We start from the raw sequence: 25763 nt of genomic DNA on the forward strand, positions 1-25763 counted from the left end.
ATTAAAGTAAATACATAAATAAATATCAAACAGATTTTTAAAAAATATTTATTCTTTAGTTGTAGTTGGACACAATACTTTTATTTTATTTATTTTTATGTGGTGCTGAGGATTGAACCCAGGGCCTCACACATGCTAGGTGAATACTCTATTGCTGAGCCACAACCCTAGACCTCAAACAGATTTTGTAAAAACACAATTACATATGTTTAGAATAGAAAAGTCAAGGACCAAATTTTCTTGAGACACAAAAAATATAATTTTCTAATATATAAGATTACCACAGGGTAGTGATCAAGAAAATCCATCTCTTTTTAGATCTTAAGCTTAAAATACCATCAAATGTGGGTGTTTTTTTTTTCTTTTTTTTTTTTTTTTGAGAGAGAGAGAGAGAGAGAATTTTTAATATTTATTTTTTAGTTCTCGGTGGACACAACATCTTTGTTGGTATGTGGTGCTGAGGATCGAACCCGGGCCGCATGCATGCCAGGCGAGCGCGCTACCGCTTGAGCCACATCCCCAGCCCTTTTTTTTCTTTTTCACTGAGCTCCAGCCCCCAGAGCAGAATTTTTTTCTTTAAAAGTATATATAGCTGGGTATAGTGGCACACACCTGTAATCCCAGCAGCTCGGGAGGCTGAGACAGCAGGATCGAGAGTTCAAAGCAAGCCTCAGCAATGGCGAGGCACTAAGCAACTGTCGCTAAATGAAATATAAAATGTGGCTCAGTGGTTGAGTGTTCCTGAGTTCAATCCCTGGTACCCCCCCCCCCAAAAAAAAAAAGTATACAGAGATGAGAACTCCAAAACTTTAATTGTTTAGCCTTTTAATTATTATTTTTGGCACTAGGGATTGAACCGAGATACACTTAAACACTGAGCACATCCCCAGCCCCTTTTCATCTTTTATTTAGAGACAGAGTTTCGCTAAGTTGTTTTAGGGGTCTCCTTAAGTTGCTGAGGCTGGCTTTGAACTTGTGATCCTCCTGCCTCAGCCTCACGAGCCACTGGGATTACAGGTATGCATCACAACACCCAGCTTTATTATTTTTTTAAAATAACCCTTTTGGGGCTGGGGTTGTGGCTCAGTGGTAGAGCGCTTGCCTTGCACCTGCGGGGCCCTGGGTTCGATCCTCAGCACCACATAAAAATAAACAAACGAAACAGAGGTATTGTGTCCATCTACAACTAAAATAAGTAAATAAATAAAATAAAACCATCCATTTGGAGGAAAAGTAGCTAGATGCTGTTTGCCAAACAGCAACACTCAACTCAGAAATATAGCACTAAAGAAAAAGCACTCAACTTTGCTCTTAATGAGATTAAAAAATAACTTTTTAAAAATTTTTCATGTATTGATCACTGAACCCAGGGCTTTTGAGCATACTAGGAAAGTGCTCTACCACTGAGCTACAATCCCAGCCTAATTTTTTCCCCCCTAAATAGGTGTCTTTAAAATTTTGAGATAGGACCTTGCTCTTTTGGGGAGCCTTGCCTTAAAATTGTGATCCTCCTGCATCAGCCTCTCCAATTTTGGGGATTATAGGAGTAATCCACTGTACCTAGCAAAAGTTAACTTTGAAATCTAAGAATAACTTTTCTTACCAGTTTTAAATTAGAATGTAAATACAACTTCATTTGGAACTTTCACATGAGACAGAATAAATTAATTATTATCCTCCATACTCCAAATAACTGATTCTGGTAAAATAAAGGTCCTTCACCCCTGAGATATCTTCTTTGCTTAAACCTGAGGATAATTCTCACTTTAATACCTCTTATTCCACAGAGCAACAGGGAATTTATCAATGTTGTTTACACTTATAAACTAAAAGGAATGATTTAAACCATAGAACAACTTAGGTAAAATATTAGCAGAACTATGTCAGGACAATTCTGATTACTCCATAAAGATGTTGTTTTTTTCTGTTGAAAGCCTCCAGCATGGTCTTACGTAGTATATGGTAGAAGGGACTGAGTTATGTAATTTACCATAACTCTGCTACGTTTGGACCATTATGCTCACAGATTGCCTACCATGTCTTGGCACATATATGTTTGGAGTCAGGAACCGTGTTTCAAAACACACACACACACACACATGAATATATGACTATAAGTATATAATGTCTCTACAATAAAGTATGATGATTTAAAGTGTTCTTTAGATGATTAAAAGCAATATACTACTGGTTTCTAGTGCCTACTGTGCTACAATACACTTCACATCCCAGTGTGCCCACTTATGAGGATAGAGTGGCATAACATAAGTGTGCTTTACTGGTGCAGCCACAATATCCAACAAGATGACCCCCAAAAAAAAGAAGAAGAAGAAAAAAAAACTTCTGCAAGGAGAGTCTGAGCATCCTTAATCTAGAATGTTGTGAAATCTAAAACTTTGAATACTGTTATGACACTCAAAACGTTTTGAATTTTTGGACTATTTCAGATTTGGGGTTTTCAGATTAGAGATGTTCAACCAGTAAAGTCTGCACATATTCCAAAGTCTGAAATTCTGTCAAATCTGAAATACTATGGCCCAAACATTTTGGATAAAGGATATGCACAACCTGTACATATTAGAGATTGTTTTTTAATATTTCTTTATTCTTCTTTATATTCTATTTCATGTTTGCCAAAAATCATTCCAAAGATTACCACTGTCAGTTAATTACACACTGCCATAGTAAAAAGCACAGAATTGACAAACAGAGACAAACCCACATGAATACAGTTATGTCATACTAGACAAAGGTGCCAAAAACATTCACTGGAGAAAAGATAGCCTATTCAACAATGGTGCCGGCAAAACTAGAAATCCTTGTGTAGCAAAATGAAATTAAACCTCTGTCTCTCACTCTGCGCAAAAATCAATTCAAAATGGATTAAAGACTTAGGCACTAGAACAGAAACCCTGCGCCCAATAGAAGAAAAAACAGGCCCAAATCTTCACCATGTCAGCCTAGGATCTGACTTCCTTAACAAGACTCCTAAAGCGCAAGAAGTAAAACCATAAATCAATAAATGGGATGGATTCAAATTAAAAAGCTTCTTCTCAGCAAAGGAAACAATTAATAAAGTGAAGAGAGGGCCTACAGATTTGGGAGAAAATCTTTACCACATGCACCTCCGAAAAGCATTAATCTCTAGGATATTAAAAACACTCAAAAAACTTAACACCAAAAAAACAAATAACCCAATCAATAAATGGGCTAAGGAAGTGAACAGACACTTCACAGAAGAAGAAATACAACTGATCAACAAATATATGAAAAAGTGTTCAACATCTCTAGCAATTAGAGAAATGCAAATCAAAACTACTCTAAGATTTCATCTCACTCCTGTCAGAATGGCAATCATCAAGAATACAGGCAACAATAAATGTTGGCAAGGATGTGGGGAAAAAGGAACACTTATACGTTGCTGATGGGACTGCAAATTGGTACAAACACTATGGTAAGCAGTATGGAGATTCCTCAGAAAACTGGGAATGGAAGGAATCACTACTTGATCTAGCTATCCCAATCCTGATTTATACCCAAAGGTCTTAAAATCAGCATACTATAGTGACACAGCCACATCAATGTTTATAGCAGCTCAATTCACAATAGCTAGACTATGGAGCCAACCTAAGTGTCTCTCAATAGAGGAATGGATAAAAAAAATGTGGTACATATACTCAATGGAATATTACTCAGCTTTAAAGAAGAGTAAAATTATGGCATTTGCCAGTAAATGGTTGGAGTTGGAGAATATATCATGCTAAGCGAAATAAGCCAATCCCCAAAAACCATGCAGATGCTAATTCACAATAAGTGGGAGAGGGGACATTAGGAAAAATTAGCATTACCTTAGATTACATAGAGGGAAGTGATGGGAGGGAAGGGGAGGGGATATGGGGATAGGAAAGACAGTAGAATGAAACAAACATTATTACTGTATGTATATATGTGACTCCATGATCAATATGATTCTGCAACATGTACACTAAAAAAACCCGAGAAATTATATCCCATCTATGTATATCAAAGTACATAAATACATTCTACTGTCATGTATAATTAAAATAAAAATGAAAAAAAGTACTATATATGAAACTGGTGTGTATATAGGTAGTAAAGGAATTTCACCTAACTGTAAATATTTTCTCATAAGGTAGTAAGAATCAGATAAAAATTCCTGAACCACATCTTCAGAAAGAAAGCACACCCATACCTAAAACACACACACACACACACACACACAAATATACCCATGTAATTTGTAGGTTGTCTGGAATCGAATCTTGGCTTGACAATTTACTATGGAACTTGAGGCAATTTTCTTACTTCTCTATGTCTTAAGTTTCCTTTATCTACAGGATGGTGGATTACTCATTGTCTTTACCTCACTGGTTTGTTCTGAGACCAGTTAACTGAGTTAATGTCAGTGAAACACTATCTGGCACACAGTGCTCCAGAAACCTTAACTCTGATGATGATGATAATGACGATGATTTAAAGATATTCATCCTCTGAGGTTTACCATGGACCTGCAAGTGTTCAGTAACCTCAGATACAGAAACACTGCCTGCCTCTTAAGTGCTGCTCAAACCCATGCAAAATTATTCCAGAACAAATCTGGGTATTTTGTCAATCTATTTAGTTAGAATTTTGTTACAACATTTTGATTGGTTCAGTTAGAATCTGATTATCTGGTCTGGCTGAGCATCAGCTGAAAACAATGGTATAAAAAAAAGTTTGTTTTCCATTTTCAGAAATCATCAACTGCAATGGTTTTCCTCTCACAGGCCTAGCTAGTATTCTACTATTAAATTATCTATCTTCAAAATTAATTCTGGTATAATCAAGTCTAGTTTAAGGTTTAACAAAGCATTTCTAATGTTTATTACTAAGGTATCATTCTTAATATCTAGATAAGACAAGTATTAGCATCACCTGTTTTATAAAACGCTCAGTGAGAACAAGTGATTTGCTTTGGAGCAATATAAAATTAGTATGTGACACAATTATGGTGGCTCCCCTAGATCACCTGCCTGCCACCCCTCCATGATCTTTTTTATTCCTGCTTTTACAATTAGGATGGTAGGTAAACTACTGAGGACAATGCAGAGCAACACTTTTTGAAAATCAATTTTTTGGCATTAAAATCCTTTACGCCACTTTCCTAAAATAAAACAATGCCTTACTCTGAATGTGATTTAACATACACAAAAACAAACAAAAAATGGAGGAAATTACTTCTAAAATAATGCCAACATTAGTAATATTCAGTTTTTCTTACCTCATTATTACAGGAATAGATAAAATTCTGGCTCTCTGAGGTGTCTGCATGACACTCTCTTGCAAAAGTTTCTTTCTGTTCATTCTGTACACTGAGTTCCAAACCTTTGGCAGGTGGTGGTTTAATCAAAGGAAGCAAGCAGTTAGGGCCAGGGAAGGACATTTCTGAAGCATGACCTCTGGATGTTTCATTCGACTCCAACATAGGTTCTATAGAACATCTTTCCACACTGGAGGACTCCTCAATTTCACCGAGTTCAAAAGATTCTAAAGTGCTATTTATGGACACATACTTTGCTGGGTTGCTGTGCTCTACCACTTTTCGGGATGATCGTATGACTTTGTTCTGATTACTGTAAAACAGAGCTACCCACATGTGAAGTAAAAGCTTCACTTCTTCCACATTATCAGGCAAATTAGTGTTCCAGGGCCTGAGATTTAAAAGAACACACAAAAAATAACTGAAATAGTTATTTGATTTTCTTATCATAAACAAGTGCCTCCATAAGAACTATAGTTTCTGTTTGTTTTTATTTTAAAAATTATATAGATATAAAAAATGAGTAAATATGAAGTTCAAACCCCTTTGAAATCTAATCTAATTTAAATCTAACCCATTTTAAAGAGAAGGGAAGTGAGAACATTTAAGTGAGTTTTTTTCAAATCACAACATTGTGTGGCAGAACTCTGATCCAAACATAGCTAATTCCTAGTTTCCTAAGTATACACAAACATGGGTAAGGAAAGAAGTCTGATACATGCAAAGTCCATTTAGTCACATGTGAACTGAAAGAAAACATTACACCTAATGCTTCTAACAGCGATGTTAGTATTTTTGTTACCATTTATCATGATGGCCCAGGCACTGTGCAAAAGCCCAAAATGTGTAACAACCTCAGTAGGTAGCTACTGCTAAACCCATGCTTACAAGTGTTACCCACACACTGTCATCCTTCAATGACATCACTTGCAAACCTATTAGAAATGCCACCTCTCAGGCCTCACCCCAAAGAGAAAACACCAAAGTGAGATCTGTAAATGAGCTACATACACAATAAAGATTAAGCACTGTCTAGAAACACAAAACTTGCTTAGGGTCACAGGAGGTAATAAATGGAAAGAACTTAGATGCAAGCCTATACTAGTCTAAAATCTAACCATTCTGTTATTATTCCCTTGAAACCTTCTTAAGGAAGATTTCCAGAACAAGCCTATGTAAAAATCACTCATTTCTATCAACCTGATTATTATTAAGAAGTAATTTTTAATACTTAACAATTTTAAAAAATGTTTCTTTTGGAATTTAGCCTAAAAAGCATTATTTCTATGTCTTATACTGTTTTACATAAAGATCTCATCTAAAAACCTATAATAACTCAAAGACTACAATTGGTGATGGAGTACTGCAAAATGGAAAGCCATTTATGAAGCTAAAGGTATTTTTAAATACTCTCCATGTAATCACCAATACTGGCAAAGCCTGCCTGTTACTCTAACTCAGTAAACAAATCTGCTTGGTATTATTACCAAATAACTGGTTTTAAACGCATTTTTTTCTCTTTGCAAAGTCTGGCACAAATATCTTGTGTAACTCAACAGAAAAGTTACAATCATTTTTTTCAAGTTTCACTCACACTTACCCATGCAATGCTCTTATAACAGTCTTCTCCAGTGGATTGTTAGTATATTTGCTATCTAAGTTGAATGAATATTCTGTTTCACATTTGAAAGTGACTTTAAAGGAGCCATCACAGCTAAGCACACTATGGGAGCAATAAAAATCTTTTAGGTGGGAAGATACAAATCGATTTTTGCGCTTTATCAATGAATCCTCAGAAACCTTTTGAAGAGGGGAAGTATTCTGTAGATGCCGAAAAGGCATGACTTTTCCCACTGGAGTTCCAGCATCAGGACCTTTTGTCCCATTCTTGGCAAAAGCAGGGCCTGGTAACCCTCTCGGCTGTAGATGTTTCTTTGAATGTTCCACAAGGAGCAGGGCATATGAATGTTCCACAGCAACCAGCGAATTTTGGCTTGCATCTGAAGACTTTACTGTTTCCTCAGGGGATGCTGACTGGGCTTCATCAGGGGCCTGACAAGGTACCAAGCACTCGTCTTCCTGGCTAACTGTTAAGTCTAACCCTGAGTTACTCTTTCTATCAGAGGACAGTTTGGGTAACAGTACACCTTTTTGACTTTTAATGCCCCTATGATATTCATGGTCAGAGGAACCATGCAGTAAATTTTCTTTAGAGAGTAAAACATCATTCTGTGGCAATTCAGAGGAGCAGGGAAGAATTGTAGGCTCACAAGTTGGGGTGCAAGAGGTAGCAGAACTTAATGCAAGATCAGCTAACATATTTAGGGCCTGGGAGTCATAGTTCATAATGGAGCTTTCAGGAAGATCTTTATGAGCCACTGTGGTGCTTTCTGGTTGATCTGTATTTATACTAATTCCATCTTTTTGGCCATCTGATGAAATTTTTGATTGAAGCTGTAAAGCAGTTTCTCCCTTAGCTTCAGCATAAAAGGGGAAAAAAAAGGGGGGACATATATAACATTTCCTTTTCATAGAATTCTGTCACATATTACTATGTCTTAATGAAAATTAATGGTACTAATGGTTAAGCCAACATATCCAAGAAAAACTATATTATAGAGATTGCATATTAAAAGTTTGCTATCAGACTAAGGTCTCTTTCAATACTCAGATCTATTTTAATGTGTTGCTCAATGGAACAAAATTTAAAGAACATTTAATTTTTAAAAAATCATCACTCCAAAATGCATGTATTAAATAACACACAAGATGCACTGCTCACATCAAGAAATATACAAAGAAGAAAAAGAAAACTTTCAGTCCTTGCTCTCAAGGGGCTTACAATCTAATGAGGATGTAAGAATGTAGAAGTATGAAATGTGTGTTAAGGTCAGATAATACACTTTCTCAGAAATCATTTTCCTTAATAAGTGGTTTATTAAAGAAGCCACCTAAGTTCAAAATAGAGATGATTTTAAACTATATTATCTTTAATTATAAAATATAATATGAATATAAAATTAGAAAGTCATAATATGAATAAAATAAATCAATGAAGGCAGAGTATTCAGAATCACCAATTAATTTTATCATTTCTTATACTTTCAGTCATGAAAACATTATCCCTTTATCTGCAAAAAAAAAAAGCAAATATACTGAAAAATTTTCTTTCTGTAGATAATGAAATCTCTCTATTTTCCCTTAATCATAAAGTTTACAATTTATAGTGGTTTGTTTATGCATTTTCAGGCCACTACTTAATCATTCTTTTACATGCTGTTCTGAAGGATAAAGTTCAGAACTATTCCAAGCAATGATTACCTGATGCAGGTAAATGAATGAACAGAAAAGCCAACTGTGCTTCTCTTTATAATTAACTGTAGTACTTCTGAAAACAATTGATAACGTACCTTCAAAAGTCAATAACTAATACATTTAAAGAGAAGAAAACTACAGCTTATAATGTCATCAATCAGAATGACAAAATATGTAGGGGAAAGGTGAAATTAATCAATTACTAACCAGTTTTTATTTAAAATAGCAAAACCCAAGGGGGGGTTTTGAGCTTAAAGCAGAACTGTCTTGTTCATCCCCACAGGTATATTAAAACTTGCAATTTATTTTATGATCTGGTGCATTAACTGATAATAGAACAGAATGAATTTCATTCTATTTTGTTCACACGATGGCTTCCATACACTTGTCTATCTCTTATACAGAATATCATATTAGTTAAGCCTAACATGAAAAATACTTGTGTTGAAGTCAAAAGAATACAGTTAAATAAATACAGTCTCATGTAAAGTCACTTAATTATTGACCTAGTACAGTTCTTCATTAAAAATAAAATGTCAGAATACACCGGTAAGACATACAGATAAGAAAAGACACTGCTAAATAAATTCAGTGAATAAAAAACTATCACAAACTTTTAAAAGGACAGAAAATCATTAGTCTCAGTTTAAATAACATCAATAATTTTCAAATTGAGGTCAGCAAGGCGATATCCTATCTGCCTTCTTAAACTCTTGATTATTTCAAGTACAAAAAGTAAAATAGATCAGTACAGGTGATTAAGAAATAAAAAAAATTAAGAGACTAATTTAAAAGGTAGTAACCTGAAAACTTCAATTTGGCATGTTGCTGCATAATCCATAAATATCTGCAATACAGTGGGCCTATTTTTAAACATCCATTCTTTTTTGTGGGGGCACTAGGGATTGAACCTGTGTGGTACCAGCTGTATCACTTAACACATCCCTAGCCCTTTTTATTTTTACTTCAAGACAGGGTCTTGCTAAGTTCCTGAGGCTGGCCCTTCAACTTTCAATCCTCCTGTCTCAGCCTCATGAATCACTGGGATTACAAAGGCATGTGTCACTGTGCCCCACTAAACATATATTCTGAAAACTCAATTTTCTGGGCTTACTTTTCTGTCACCATCCTACTAAATAATTCCTTTCAATTTGTCAATATATATCTAAAAGCCAATTCAGTACAAAGAATTCAAGAAAGTGCTAGGAAAAATACATTTTAATGTTTACAAACTAATTGGAACAATAGGACCACAACATATTTAATAGAAAATAAGATAAATTAAATTCCTTAACATTCTCTAAAACCCAACAGAAACTGGACGTGGTGGTGCATACCTGTAATTTCAGTTGCTTAGGAGCCTGAGGCAATTTAGCAAGATCTAGTTTCAAAATAAAACTTAAAAACAACTGGAGAGATGGGATGATTGCCTACCATGTGTGAGGCCCAGTTCAATCCCCACTACTGCAAACAAATAAGTAAGAGACTCCCAACAGGAAATGAGATTAGTGAGAGAGTGTAAGGAATCTTCTCTTTGTGAAGGTATAACTCAGTAGTGTAAAACTTGGGGCAGAGGGGGAAGTGCACAAGAGTAAAAAACACCTATGCTGCAGAGAGAGGCACGGATGACTAAGAGGGGAGGGACATGTCCACGGATGACTAAGAGGGGAGGGACATGTCAAGAAACAGCTGGAGTAAATATGGATACATATGGTAGGACCACACCATGAATTCCCTTCAGAAATAAGCACAAAGGTTCAAATTTGGTATGGAAGTCAAAACTGGATCATTTTCAAATGGTGTGATGAGTTTTTAAAAAAATTTCAGTCATAAGACAATAAAGGAACTTAAAAACAAATAAGTTGACCTATAATTTCACAGCCCCCAACAAAACAATACTTTCTCTGAATTTCCACTATCTGTGAGACACATAAAAATCTAGTGATAAGGGAGAAAACAGAATAAGGGGAATCAGATTTTAAAAACTAACTGAAATATCAAGATATGAGGAATTCAATCTCTTTGTTAAAAACAACAACACATATACTACAACAGGACTCAATACCAAAGGTAAAGGGTTATATAAGTGTCCACACTGCAGTTTGGTACAGAGGATGCATACCATACATAGCAAAGTCATGAAGGAAAGCAAACCCAGAAGTAGAGGAGGCGTGTGTTCAGTTGCAAAGAGGTAAAGTCTGAGTTAAAAACAACACTTTCTACAGTTAAGAGGTTATGTCTAACAAATACAAAGTAGAGCAGTCCGGTTTTCTTCATGTAATTAAACTTTACTATCCACTTAAAATTAGCAAATTAAAATAACTTTTAAAATTAAATTAATGTCTTTTAAACCAAATACAGGATTCTGGATTACTGACTGATTTGAGCAATCTTTTTAAAATTCCTTTAGACAAATTTATAATATTCTACTTTTTATAACTGCTCATGACTCAGTCAAATACTGCTAGATACTACTTGCTCATATGCATGTAGTCATGAATCAGGCCATTTATACTTCAACGCTTACAAGCAATTTATGTAAGACTTTATGCAAATTAAAAAGTAGGGTCTATTGTGTGATTTAAATATTGCCCTTTTCTAGTGTATTTACAATAGGAAACCAAGTTATTTATGTTAGTGTCAGAATATAAAACAAATTACTGATAAATTTAAACTGCTAATATTATTTCAACATATTATGTTGCAATCTCTATGAGATCAGTATTGTAGTGTTTACATTTGCAGGAAGAATGGTTCTTACCAGGTTGTGGCTGCTTTCTGATTCTGGGATTCTGATTGCCTTTTACTACATTTACCCTCTGTTTTTGTGGAGATTTCTTCATAGGTGGCTTAGCCCTTGGAACAGTTTTGACTGGAGATTTTTCTTGTTTCCTTGCCCTTTTAGCATTCGTTGCCACTGGAACATCTTTAGAAATAGAAGCTTCTTGGTTTTTCCTATCCAATTTGGTTTTCTGTACAAACTGTGCAGTCAGCACTTCCGCACCTTATATAGAAAAGACACCATTTTTTAAGGGATGGGGCCCCAGATATTTATCAGCATAGCTTTTCCCTTTATTTCTTTCATTTTGGGGCATAACTTTACTAAAGGGGAATAAACTATATTTTGGGGTAACGTTAAGATTTTTTTTTTAAAAAAGGAGCTAAAAGTTTTCACATTAAAAAACGTGACTTGGGAAGCTGAGGCAGGATGATTGCAAGTTAGAGAAACCCTGTCTCAAAATAAAAAATGAAAAAAGGGCTGCGGATATGGCTCAGTGGTAAATCGCTTAGCAAGTCCTGGGTTCAATTCCTGGAAATAAATAAATAAATGCATACAAGCATACATAAATGAAATTGTTAAGTGTCTGTTTATAACCTCATCGGGTAAAGAAGAAAAATACAGCCCAATAACTTTACAAAAGTAAGGAACAAATTTTTTTTTTTAATGTGTACAAACTTTTTTGATTGATGTGGCAGATAAGAATATGTTAATTCACAATCCCAGGAGATGGATAATTATATTTAAACAGAAAACAACACAGCTCTCATAAGGTGATATGGTTAAAATTATGAATGTACAATCTCTGTAGTATGATTATAAAGAACCACACTGTATATTTTACTTTACTGTTTCTAAATATCTAAATTTTTAATTTTTTTTAAACTTATTTTTTAGCTGTAGTTGGACACAATCTTTTTTTTTTTTTTATGTGGTGCTAAGGATCGAACCCAAGGCCTCACACATGCTAGGCGAGTGCTCTACCACTGAGCCACAACCCCAGCCCAAATCTAAATTTTAATCCATCTGAAAAATAAATTTTTAAGAAAATATAGGGGAAGACTGACAAAAATCTGCACCTAATTTTCTATAAATCTATTTACAAAACAAAAACAAAACAAGACAAAAATCTGTCTTATATGATGCTGTTTGCTTTTTGCATGAAATTAAGAAAATAGCTTAAGATGGGAAATTAGGTGGGAAGGGAAAATACTGCCCACCTAAACATTACACAATAAAAGTTTCAAACTTTTTAAGAGTTAAAAACATGTTAATAAATACTCCATTTTCCCCATGGACTTTTCATAAATCTAGTTGTTTCCACCAGAAAGTTTAGCCACAAAGATATATAAAATTATCAGAAACGAATGTTGTCAAGAATTTTAAAGTTATAATATACAGAAAATAGCATTTCTCACTGAAAACAATAAACAGTATTAAACAGCATAATAAACTATGATGGCATTAGTGAATTATAAGGATAAAATAGAGATTCATTTATTCTTCTGGAATTAGAGAACCAGTACTTTAAAGACAGCTTTCAGAATAATCTCTACATTTCCCAGGGTCTAATTATTTTTCCCTATTAAACTATCACAGGAAATGAAGCAACACATCAGTCTTTTCCAAGAGTAAGACTTCTCTCATTCCATTCCAGTTATTTTCTAAAAGCTTCAGCACTCAGGCAAAATAAATATATCAAGCAGGAAAATGGTTAAGATTTAATTAAAAAAAAAAAAAAAGAAAGAAAAATTAGATAACCAAGACATAGGGGGAAAGTTTCTAACATTTGCACAGTCAGGAAGGGAAGGTCTCTCACAAACCCAGGTCCTGAGGAAAGAAAAAGAAAAATGAAACAAGGTGATTCTCAGGGATGGCATTTTGTTTGTATGGATTACTCAATGTCATGTTTCTCAAACTGCACTCAGTAATCCACTGGTAGGTTGTCAAATAAACTCAATGAAATAGAAATCATCAGATTGTATTATATACAATAAATGTATTATATACAGTAAAGCAAAATTTTTGAAATTATCATTTTAGTCATGTATGAATTTGGGGTAGACTATAAAACAAACTGTTTGAGAAACAGTAAAAATGAATATTGAATTACAGATTGTTTAATACGTTGAAGTAAATTAGTTTATATAGAACAGAAACAGTATGGTTGGCCTGGGATATATTTTAAAAACTTGTTGTAAAAAAAGGATTCAATACTTCATATTGCCATACTTTCCAGCACCCTCTTCAATACACATATACCACCCACACCATTTCTCAAACCAGAAAACCATAATAGGCCAGAAATTATTATTTATTAAACCATAGGGTAAGGTTTTATTCAGAATCTTGGAGATCCCTAAATCTTGTGTTTCTTCTTTAGGCATCAGCATTTTCTAATTCAAAATAGTATAGACAGGGCTGAAAATTTTTTTCTGTGAAAGGCCAGAAAGCACATTATTTTCTGCTTTGAAGGCCAAATAGTCTCTGGCATGACTGCTCAACATTGTCAAAGTAGAGTGAGAAGAGTCAGATGATTGATACAGGTATGATTCTGGCTTCTTGGGTAAAGTGTGCTGACCCTTTTGCTAAGTATAGTTTCCTATACTTTTAGAGAATGTATACTGTACATAATTTGAGATTACTCTATGCCAAAGTCATATGGTTTGCTGTCCTGAGCTAGCCAAAGTATATTTGTCAATAGAGTAAATGGTTCTAGACTCTGTCACTCAGTTTTTCGGGGCATCCAAACTGCTTATGGAACTTTTTCAATGTATGTGTTTCTAAGTCACTGCTTATTTGTTTTAGGTGGTCAGTCCTAAGACCCAGGTGATCATTTAAAATATTCTGATGCACAGAAAGGATGAGAAAGCTAGCCCAAGTGAAACACAAGTGAAACATAAGCTTTTGAGGTACCATCTCAGGGATGATATTTTGTTTGTATTGATTACTCAATGCCATTTTTCTCAAACTGCATTCAGTAATCCACTGAAACACAAGTGAAACAAACTTTTGAGGTACCTCAGTTTCTCCCATTCCTTGGGTTTGCAGGGGTTATCTAGGTCACTGCTTTTCAAGCTTAGCATGTGTGCAAAATACCTGGGGAGATATGTTGGTGTTTCTAACAAACTTCTAACCCACTGCCCAAGCTGCAAAACACCAAATCCTGACAGAAACAGTGTTCAAATACAACTAACTAGTAATAATCCACATAAGTCATGCTTACCTCTTTTTCTTTTCTGAGGAAACTGTCCTTTAACTAACTTAAGGGTTGTTGGAGAGTGCGATCCACTGTCTGTTCCGGGTGCAGTTCTTTTGGGAAGAGGGCGACACAGATTAACCCTTTTATTCTGCACCAGGAGTGGCATGCTGGCTTTTCTCTTTGGCTGCACTCTCAGATTTGATGCTGGATTCAGTGGAACCACCACTCCCTTTTTTGCTGTCGATATTTCCTCAGAATTCTTTTCTGTTTCAGTTTCTTTCCTTACTTCCACCTCTGAGTCAAGAAATTCAGAATCTGGAGTCATAACTAAAGAAAATCCAGCATCACAAATTCCATCTGAAATACAAGGAGACTGAGGACGCTCTGCTAACAAATCCAAAGCAGCAGAAACTTCCAAAGTGTAACCTCTAGGATCTGAAAAATAAGACTTCAACTGAGTTAAAAACTGTAATGGGCACTTTTCAGGTGGAGGAACCAAGTCAAAACCATTGGACGATTTCCCAAAGAATGCAGTCTTTTTCATTCCATCCCGAGCAACAGTCAATGAAGGGCTTTTATCTGTCTTGTACAGTTCTTGAAAATTGTGCTTTACTAATGTGCTTGGACAGGTTCCTTCCTCAGGAAGTGATTTCTTTGCTTCGAGCAGGGCATAATTAAGTGCAGGTAAAACAGGTATCACTTTCAGTGAGATGTCATCTTCAACTTTCAAATCTTTCACCCCTAAAATGTATGTCATATATTAAAAACCTGAAATTGTTTTTTCTCTTTAAATAAAACATACAAGAAAAAAAGATATTTAGATGAAATGGTTAAATATGCTATGTTTCAAATGACAGCCTAAATAGCAATTTTAAAAGACTTACAGATATACATCATGAATAAGTATGTCCATATATTTGATATTAAATGCACACATTGAACTGAAAAAGAATCATTTGACATAAAATTGCTAGGTTAGAATGAATAAGCTAAGCCCTGCCTCCAGCTCCATTTCACTTGACAAGCAGTTCAGAAAGAGCTCAGTTGGTCCTTCATAGCAGTAGCTCTGGCCATTACAGTGGGCAGATTTGCTTTCCTGCTTTTTAATTCTCATTTTCTTTCTTTAAAATATATGTACCTTATTTTATATGTACCTTATATAACTCACATCAAAATCTTTTTAGAAGTTGTATAATGCAAATCAGATGCAACTGAAAGAAGTAAAGGATTTAAATAATCCCCAAATCTCAATGAAAGAACAGTTGCTAATTTCATCACCTTTCTGATCAAATGAAACAAAATTTTAAAAATTAACTAAACCAATTACCTGTGTTTCACCTCTTTTCCTTGGTTCACTCTGTTAATTTTTTAGCAAATGGATAACTTAAAAAGAAATAGTGAGAAAAAGGAAAGGCCAGATCCTCTATGAACTGCTTATTAATTGTTGATGGACTTTATTGTCTTTATTTTTATGTGGTGCTGAGAATCTAACCCAGTGCCTCATGCATGCCAGGCAAGCACACTACCACTGAGCCACAACCCCAGCCCCTGAACTGCTTATTAAAATATTGGAAAATTTCAGTCACTAGTAATATAAATCTACATATACAAAGACTTCCAGTAGCCAGAAGCTGCAAATAGGAATTATACAATCTTTTTAAAGAAAAGGTACCCAAAGAATTACTAACCCCAAGTTAGTCCTAGTTAAATATAGTAACATAATAAGTATTAGGAAAAGGAAAAAAAAAAAAAAAAAGGTAACTAAGAATAAACAGGAAAATGTGGCTATATATTGAAACAAAAATTCCTTTCTTTAAAGTTCATCACTTAAAGAGTAATGAATTAAGGAAAAATAAAAAGCCCTTATGCATTTATAAGCACACAGTTTGCAATAAAGTATCCTTTTAAAGGCAATTTCATTATTTCGAGATGGAATTTGGAAAGGCAGAACCTAATATGATTTGTCATAGACTATCAAAAAATCCATGGAAGAGGGCTGGGGCTATAGAGCACTTGCCTTGCATGTGTGAGGCACTGGGTTCGATCCTTAGTACCACATAAAAATAAATAAATAAAGATGTCATGTCCATCTATAACTAAAAAAAATTTTTAAAAAAATCTATAAAAGAGAAGTTAGCTGCAATATATTACTCTCCCCCCACCTCGGAAGATCTAACCTGAGGGGTGCTTTACCGCAGCACTACATCCCTAATTCTTTTTAATTTTGAGACGGGGTCTCTTTTTAAGTTGCTTAAGGGCCTCACTAAATTGCTGAGGCCAGCCTTGAACTTGTGATCCTCCTGTCTCATCCCCCCAAAGTCACTGGGATTGTAGGTATGAGCCACCATGCCTAATATCATTCAATTTAAAACAAATAGCTTAAGTTTTACTTCTGAATGACAGTTTCGTTTTTTTTTTTTTTTTTAAAGTCTTCATGAGCCTGAGTAACACATGAAACACAAAACCCCAGTAAGTATTCAAACAAAATTCTTGGGCTGTTCCTGGGTATAAACAGTAATGGATCTTATCCAAGTTTATAATTTAAAAATAAATCAACTAAGGGGTTATAGCTCAATGGTAGGGCGCTCGCCTATCACGTGCGAGACCCTGGGTTCAATCCTCAGCACCACATATCAATAAATAACATAAAGGTATTGTGTCCAACTACAACTAAAAAATAAATTGATTTTAAAAAATCAACTTAAGCCAGGCATGGTGACACACACATATAAGTCCCAAATATGTGGGAAGCTGAGGTAGAAAGATGACCTGAACCAATGAATTAAAGATCAGTTTGAGCAGCATAGCAAGATTCTGTCTAACACCACCAAATATATTTTTAAAATAAAACAAGCAACAATAACAAAACCTTTAAAAACTTTTCTGTAATGATTGTAGCTTTATAAATTCAAGACATAATTTTTTGTTTAAAAAACACACAGTGTTGGGCTGGGGTTGTGGCTCAGTGGTAGAGCGCTTGCCTAGCCATGTGTGAGGCACTGGGTTCGATTCTCAGCACCACATATAAATAAGTAAATAAAGGTCCATCAACAACTAATAAAAATATTTAAAAAAAGAAGTTTAAAAAACATACAGTGTAGGGCAGGTGATGAAGCTCAGTGGTACAGTACTTAGCTACCATGTATAAGACTCTGGGGTAGCTCCCTAGTTCCACAAACCAAACAAAACCCCACATATTTATGAAACAAGTGAGAATTTCTTCAGGTTGACCAAAAAAAAAAAAAAAAAAAAAAAAAAAAAAAAAGATTCGCTTTTATTAATTTGTTTAGCAAATATTTATTATTTTTGAGGTTTCTGGCATCAGTAGACCTTAAAGATAGAAGAATATAAAAAAAGCAGGCACTAGGCTGGGGATATAGCTCAGTGGTAGATAATGTGTTTAGCATTCATGAGGCCCTAAGTTACATTCTTAGCACAATGAAGAAAAAAAAGAGTTACAAGAAGGGTAGGTATTGAAATACACAAGTAAATATTTACATTATATTAATGGTAAGCATTGTTGAGGTTATAAAAAAACTGATACCGAAACTACAACTTGACATATATGAATAAGTTAGATCAGTGTTCCTTAAGGTTTTTGTTCATTATCCTCCCCCAGGAGCCACCTTAGCCTTTTTCCCTAATTGCCATAAAAAAAATGTAATAGCAAAGATACACTGCATATCTGTTTTTGTAATATATAAGTAATATTTTTTCACCACAGGAATCAAATTTTGGTCCTTTGGGCATTCAATGTCACTCTGAGAATGCATAAGCCAAATATGGAGAACAATAGTCCAAACAGTGAGAAGAGTATCCATGAAGACCCTGAGTTCTCCTACTGGATAGGCTATGGCAAAACAATCTCCTAGCTACTGTTGTTCAGTAACAAACAAATTCAATTTTAGACATTCTGAATTTGAAGTACCTTGGAGATATCAAGGTGGAAATGTCAGTGGATATTGTGAGATGTGTGTGTGAAGCCCAGAGGAAACGATAAGCCTGCAAAGGAGGTCTGGGATCAACTAGGAAAATTAAGGGATGAGAGTTATTTAAGAAGAAACAGCACTTAATAGTTCATGTGCTACTGAGAGGTCAAGTCAGAAGAGGACTGGGAAACACACAAAAGACCAAGTGAACTGAATACCACTGTGTCCTTACCTGTTGACAGGTGTGAATGGAACAAATATAACCCATGTAGACCTATCTGCTCACCTCCCAAATCTATACAGAATGAGAATCAGAAGAAGAAAAGTTAGGTTGCCAATCTTATATAACAAAAGTTAAGTACACTGAAAAATATTTCTTCCCAAAAAAATGTGTCCTTACTTGGTTCTGGTATTAAGGCTGATGATGTAAGTAAAATAAAAAATCCCCGGTCTTCTAAGCATTTGATGATTGCCTGAAAACACAAAAAATAAAAGTTTTTTAAAAAAAGAATTTTTAACACCTCTCTCCTCTACCACACAGTGTATTCTGAGCTCAAAAGAATTTAAAAATTTTTTGAAATGTTAATGTTTCCAGGAATCACAGAATTTAGAGCCCAGTTTTAGAAATTGCCAGTTTCTTAGCAAAAAAATCATGGCCATGTTCTAAGTATATTAACTATAACAGCAAGGGTTAGTTTATAATAGTGCTTAACTATATAGCAGGTCAATCAGAAAAAGCTTCTTTCACTCTTCCCCCACTGAGATAGTTGCCATTTCAAACCACTGAAGGCAAAGTTACCAAGTAGCCCACTGATTCACATGACAATTACTATAGAATCCTGAAACTAAAAACACTATCCAATGAAAGAATCCTTTTAATAACATCCTAAACAACACTCGTGTAGTAGGAGAAATTATCAAAAAGTTATTATCGAAAATCATAAAGTTAATAGTTCTTTTCCATTTTAAAAAATGTACCCCTAACAAAGATAAAATCCAATGTCCATACAATATTAAAAACAAACAAAACAAAAACAAAAACAAAAAAACAACAACTACTGAGACATCAACATAAACTGAGGTACAAGGGGGATAAAAACATATTAGTCAATGAATATTATGTCCATAGACTGGGCATGGTGTATGCCTGTAATACCAGTAACTCTGGAGGTTGAGGCAGGAAGATCATAAGTTGGAGGCCAGTCTGGGTAACTTAACGAGGCCCTCAGCAACTTAGTGAGACCCTGTCTCAAAATAAAAGAAAAAATTTAAAAAGGCTAGGAATGGAGCTCAGTGGTAAAGCAAACTTAGGTTCAATTCCCATTAGCCAAATAAATAAATAAATACCACACATTGAGAATTCTTTTCGCAAATTAAAAAACTTCAATCTAGGCATAGCCAACTAATATGTAGATATCAATTTCTCAATTAAGGTGAAATAATTACATTTTAAATGAATGACTCTTACCAACTGTTTATTTTTAATGTACTCTGTTAGTTTATCTATCCTTTCCCCTTGTTTGTTTGACAGTTCCACTTCATACAAATCAAAGCACAAATCTTGGCAAGAGACTGTAAAGGAAATTAGAAAAACAACATTCCTTATGTTTTTTTTAATAGTTCGTTCGTTCATTTTGTATGTCACAAAAATGAAAGATAAACTAAGACTATTTCTTGATAAACTTTTATCACTTAGTGTTCTTAGTTATAAAATGTAAACTTATTGAAATAATTATTTTAAAACAATGCTCATTTACACTGACACTGCTATAGGATTAATAAGATAAATACTATATAAATAAAATAAACATCAATATTCCAAAGATTAACCTAAGTGACCAAAATTTTTTCTTCTCACATTTTTTTTTTTTCATTTTAAAGGATATAAGTAAAAACAGCAACAAAAACTCTGCTATCTTTGATAGGAAATGTCTATGAGTTTCTAGTTATTTTTAATATCTGCTTAATTCTCTCAGTATTCTAAAAGCTAGTCTTATTATCTTAGATAAACTACCTTTAACATTTTCTGAATGAATTCCAAGGAACTGACGAATATGGCAAATCTAGAACTTTCTCAAAAAACTCTTAAAGAATCTCTTAAGATTAATAGAAGAAAGGTTTGTGTGTGTGAGGGCACATGAACTACAAGAGAAAATGGGAAATAACAAGAACAAAAGCCCAGAACATGCAGTGTGCCATTACATTCAACAGACCTTTGTGCTCCAAGTAGTTCTGTTTTTTAAAGGCAGCTTCTGGTAGTCGTTTTTTCAAAGAAGACACTTTCATTACATACTTAAAATCAAGTTCCTGTGGTCTAAAAAAACAAGGATATCAAGCAATGCAATAAATATTGAAATTATATATAGTTCCATAATTATATATAGTTCCAAAAATTATGGAACTATATATAACATAAATGCAAACAAAAATATAATGACCACAGAAGTTCTTACAGTGATAAAATCTAGGTTAAATAATATGCATATGTATATACTGTACAGATTTTCAACAAATGACCCAAATGTGCAAACTGGTTCACATTTTCTGAATACATGCAATTTTGATATAACCAAAATATCCTGATGTTTCAACAAATTATATATACTGCAAATTGAGAATTTAAAAAATCATGCTATCTAAGAGTTGAAAACTCTTACACATGCAGATTTTTTGAATCACCTCCCAACTACTTTACTACTTTTTCCTTTTCCAAAACTTATTTTTGGAAGGTTTAGACTAGCTTAAACTGTGCAAAAATGGTACAAAGAATTCTTCTATACACTTCAGATTTCCTAAATGTCACCAGCATACCATATTTACTTTATCATTCTTCCTTTCTATATAACCATATTATTTCTGATTCTTTTGAAAATAAAAATGCAAATGTGATGTCTTTTTACCCAAATACTTCTTCAAAAAGGAAATTTTCTGACACAATGACAAACCAATCAGTAAAATCAAGAAATTCACAATGTTATAGTATTATTACTTAACCTACCCCTTACTCAACTTTTGTCAAAGTCTCAGTAAGATCTTTTGCAGCAAAAGTAAGCAATTTCCTATACAGGATGTCAATGCATTTTGTTATCATATCTCTTTGGTTTCCTTTTATCTGGAACATTTCTTAGTCTTTCTTTTCAAAAACCAGATATTTTAAAGAACACAGACCATTTTGTAGAATGCCTGTGTATCTAGGTAGGTCAAATGCTTCCTCCTGATTATATTAGCAGCAATACCACAGACAGAAGCGATACAATGTCATTCTCTCTGCATTATACCAGAAAGCAACTGACATCTATTCCATTAATAGTTACATTAACTTGACCCTTAGTTAAGATGGGATTTGTCAGTTTCCTGCGCTTTTGTGATTAATAAGCAAGTTAAAGGGATATGCAAATATCAATCAATCACCTACTGCTTTTAGCATCCACTTGATTATTATATTTCAACATGTTTTTGTACATTTGGTAGTTGTGCTCTATTTTGAGGAAGAATTTTTCCTTCTCATTTATTCAAAAAATTCTTATTTTTAATTGTCAATGAAGCTTTATTTTTTATTTATTGATATGTGATGCTGAGAATCAAACCCAGAGCCTCACACATGCTAGGCAAGCGCTCTGCCACTGAGCCACATCACCAGCCCCTTATTTTATGATTTATATCTCTCTGTCTCTTCATAAGAAAGGGCCAACAGAAAGAAACTAAATCGATACCATACCAGTTTTCACCATTTATTTCAATTCAACTATGTCTATATTTCAATGATTTAGAGTACAAAGAATTGGTAAAAGAAAATATTTCATAAGATGTACTTTACAGTTTGCCTGGAGAAAGTATTAATTATGATAATTCATTACAATGTAGATAAATGTAACAGCTACTTTAACATTCCCCCCTCCACCGTCAGAGAATCATGTAAAAACTAGAAACTCAGATACTGCTTATGTTTTTCTTTCTTTCTTTTTTTTTTTTTTTTGGTACCAGGGATTGAATCCTGGAGTGCTTAACATCCTAGTCCCTTTTCCTTTTCTTTTTCTATTTTGAGACACAGTCTTGCTAAGTTGCTTAGAGCCTTGCTAAGTTGCTGAGCCTGGCTTTAAACTTGTGATCCTCCTGCCACAGACTCCCAAGCCACCACACCTTGCAGATACTGCATATCTTAATAAAGACTTAGTAACAGGATTGAGTGGCTATAATCTTGTATTTGTTATTAAGGCAAATCTGATTCACTTTGGGGAAAAGTCAAATCTCTAATATAAAGTAATTTATTCTGAGAGATCATTTTCCCATCAATAGATTAGAATTTAGGTCTCCTGTGTCATATCCTTGTGCTCTATATACCTACTCAAATATATCTAAAAGCAAGTATAATTGTTGCAATTCACACCAATGCCAACCAGCAAGACCTCAGATGGGAATTTTAAAAAAATTTTAAATTAAAAAATTAGGGTTAGCAGTATAGCTCAGGGGTGGAGTGCTTGCTTAGCATGGGCAGGGTTCTGGGTTTGAAAGCCAGCAGTAGGGGGGGAAAAACCCTATAAAACTTCATATAAGCATTTAGGAAGGAAACAAAATACAATACTTACAGCTGTGTTGGAATTATTGTACCGTAAGTAGACCAAAGAGTTATATCACACAGCACACAACCTTGAATAATTAATCTCCCTTTCCATGGAGAGAGAACTTTAAGAAATGAGAATAAAAAAGGAAACTGATTATTTATGAATAAAACATTTACTAAAAACAAAAAACTGAAAGGCTAATAAAATAATTTCTTACCATTTTTACTGAGTTCAACTCTATAAAAAGAAAAAAAAAAAGCATTCTTATTAGAGGCAAAAGTAGTTAATCCCAGTAAAACAAAGTATGCATATAATTACTTACATGCTATTATGAGCTGGTGTTGCCATCTTTTTAGGCTCCCTGTACTGAAAAGCTACAATTACATAAGGACAGATCTGTCTTGGTCTCTTAATAACAGTGTCGCCTGAAAGTTCATAGAGGTAATACTGAAAAAAAAAAAAAAAAAAATATATATATATATATATATATATTATCAGTGCTATGGAATTACATACACATCAAATTTACCTCTATTTCACCCAGCCCTAAAATTTGGCACACTAGATTCAGAAATATACTTTAGGTATTATTTATTCACAGGTGACTCTACCTGACTCAGCTCAAAGGCACGAAAATGACTTGTCTTGTGAGAAACTTTGTTTGTATCTGCCGCCACGTGACAATCATAGCCAAAAGATGGCCTAGTGTAGTTAGTTGTATAATTCTCAGACACAAACTTGACTTTTCCCTGGAATGAAAATATTAAGATTAATCAGATGTCTTCAAATAGCAAAAACATTTACTCTAGAATTCATAAGCCTAAAAAGGAAGTGGTTGTGTTTGCACCACCAGTAACTATAGTAAGAATTATCTTCTTTAAAAAAAATGATCTTGGGCTGGGGCTGTAGCTCAGTGGCAGAACACTTGCCTAGCATGTGTGAGGCACTGGGTTTGATCCTTGGCACCACATAAAAATAAATTCAAATAAATAAAGGTATTCTGTCCATCTACAACTACAAAAACAAAACAAAACAATGATATTAAGGCCAATAATAGTTTCAATTATCACAAACCCTTTAAAATTATATTTAAAAATCTTATGTGTTTGGTTATCTTTCAGAGGCAAATACAGCTTTTATCACAATATCAAAGGAATACAGGAATAACTCCAAAATTAAGAGAACCAGAAATAATCTTGTTTGCCAGGCAGTAGTGCACACCTATAATTCCAGTGACTCAGGAGGCTGAGAACAGGAGGATTATAAGTTTGAGGCAAGCATCAAACTTAGTGCGATCCATTCTCAAAATTAAAAAAAAAAAAACATTTAAGAGGAAAAACTACACAGTCTACCATATTTTTTTAAAGTATTTTTTTAGTCTTAGATGGGCACAGTATCTTTATCTACATGTAGTGCTGAAGATCGAACCCAGTGCTTAATGTGTGCGAGGAAAGTGTTCTATCATTGAGCCCCAACCCTACCCACCATCTTTCATGATATACTCTGTGAATGGCTATTTAGTAGTAATAACAGAAAATATAACAAAATTTGAAATTTCAAAAGATGAATTTCCAAACCAAAGTATTAATAATTGTAAATCATGCCAGGGCCCAAAAGTCAGCAACAAGCAAATATGTATAAAGTGCTTAGGCAAAGTGTAAGGCAGTTAGCCTTGATCAACAAACAGCCAACAGTATTTCCCATTATAGACTTTTCTTCAACAAGGATCAAAGTCAAAGTTACCATATGATGAATTACAATTATGTAAAACCTGAATAAACAATAAAATATTGAATAATATAATGACATAAGAAAAATGTTCATAATGTTAAGTTTTAAAAGAATTAGCATGCAAATATACAAACCATAAACTTTTTATGAGTTAGGAAATCAATATGTATGGGGGGGAAATATACACCATACATACCAATGTGAGATATGAGAGTATAGACAATTTTTACTTTTAGAGGCAGGGTCTCTCTGAGTTGCTTAGGTCCTCACTTAAATTGCTGAGGCTTGCTCTCAACTCACGATCTGCCTGCCTCAGCCTCCTTAACTGTTCCTCCACATCTGGCTGGAACTACATTTTTTACAGAAAAATTTTTTTATTGTTCTTGAAGTCCTGCCTCTTCACTTACAGGACCTACCGAAGACAATACTAAGAGGCCAAAAAAGGTAAATAATACTACTCAATAACTGCAACCTCCACCTTTTCCCATGAAACATCTATGGCACTGAGCATTTTTTGCTTTTCTGAAATAAAATGAGGACTGAGCGCACCTAAGCAAATATTAAACAGCAATCTCTAGCCAGATAGGGGAGCAGACACTGGCAACAAACCAACCTACATGATCAAAACCAAAATGCTTATTATCTGCATTAATAGGCCTACTTTCTGCCAGAACTACAACACTTGTCACAGAGCAGAATGAAGTTTAAGACAAGCAAGGACAGTACATCATGTCAGTGTTATTTTTCCCTCTAGTTCTTGGGGACAAACTTTAAAAAATATGAACAGTTTAAACTCTTTAAAAAGTCAGTAAAACTGGGCTGGGGTTGCAGCTCAGTGGTAGAGTACTTGCATCATATGCGTGAAGCCCTGGGTTCTATTCTCAGCACCACATAAAAACAAATAGTAAAGATACTGTGCCCATCT

At 34.3% G+C, this 25763-nt stretch overlaps 1 protein-coding gene across 1 annotated transcript in view; it reads right to left on the minus strand.

Moving 5' to 3' along the window:
* Positions 1-25763, minus strand: part of TASOR2 (transcription activation suppressor family member 2) — a 62502-nt gene that overhangs the window by 14625 nt on the left and 22114 nt on the right. Inside the window, exons 6-17 of the mRNA XM_081297800.1 lie at positions 23719-23856; positions 23430-23554; positions 23325-23344; positions 23132-23228; positions 20759-20859; positions 20014-20117; positions 18946-19018; positions 18778-18840; positions 14641-15357; positions 11397-11639; positions 6921-7797; positions 5282-5711 (exon numbers count right to left, since the gene is read on the minus strand). Of these exons, the coding sequence (XP_081153926.1) occupies positions 5282-5711; positions 6921-7797; positions 11397-11639; positions 14641-15357; positions 18778-18840; positions 18946-19018; positions 20014-20117; positions 20759-20859; positions 23132-23228; positions 23325-23344; positions 23430-23554; positions 23719-23856 (2988 nt within the window). The remainder of the gene's footprint in view (positions 1-5281; positions 5712-6920; positions 7798-11396; positions 11640-14640; positions 15358-18777; positions 18841-18945; positions 19019-20013; positions 20118-20758; positions 20860-23131; positions 23229-23324; positions 23345-23429; positions 23555-23718; positions 23857-25763) is intronic.

This window comes from Spermophilus citellus (genome assembly GCF_964194105.1).
Source record: "Spermophilus citellus genome assembly, chromosome: 6".
NCBI classification, from domain to species: Eukaryota; Metazoa; Chordata; class Mammalia; order Rodentia; family Sciuridae; genus Spermophilus; species Spermophilus citellus.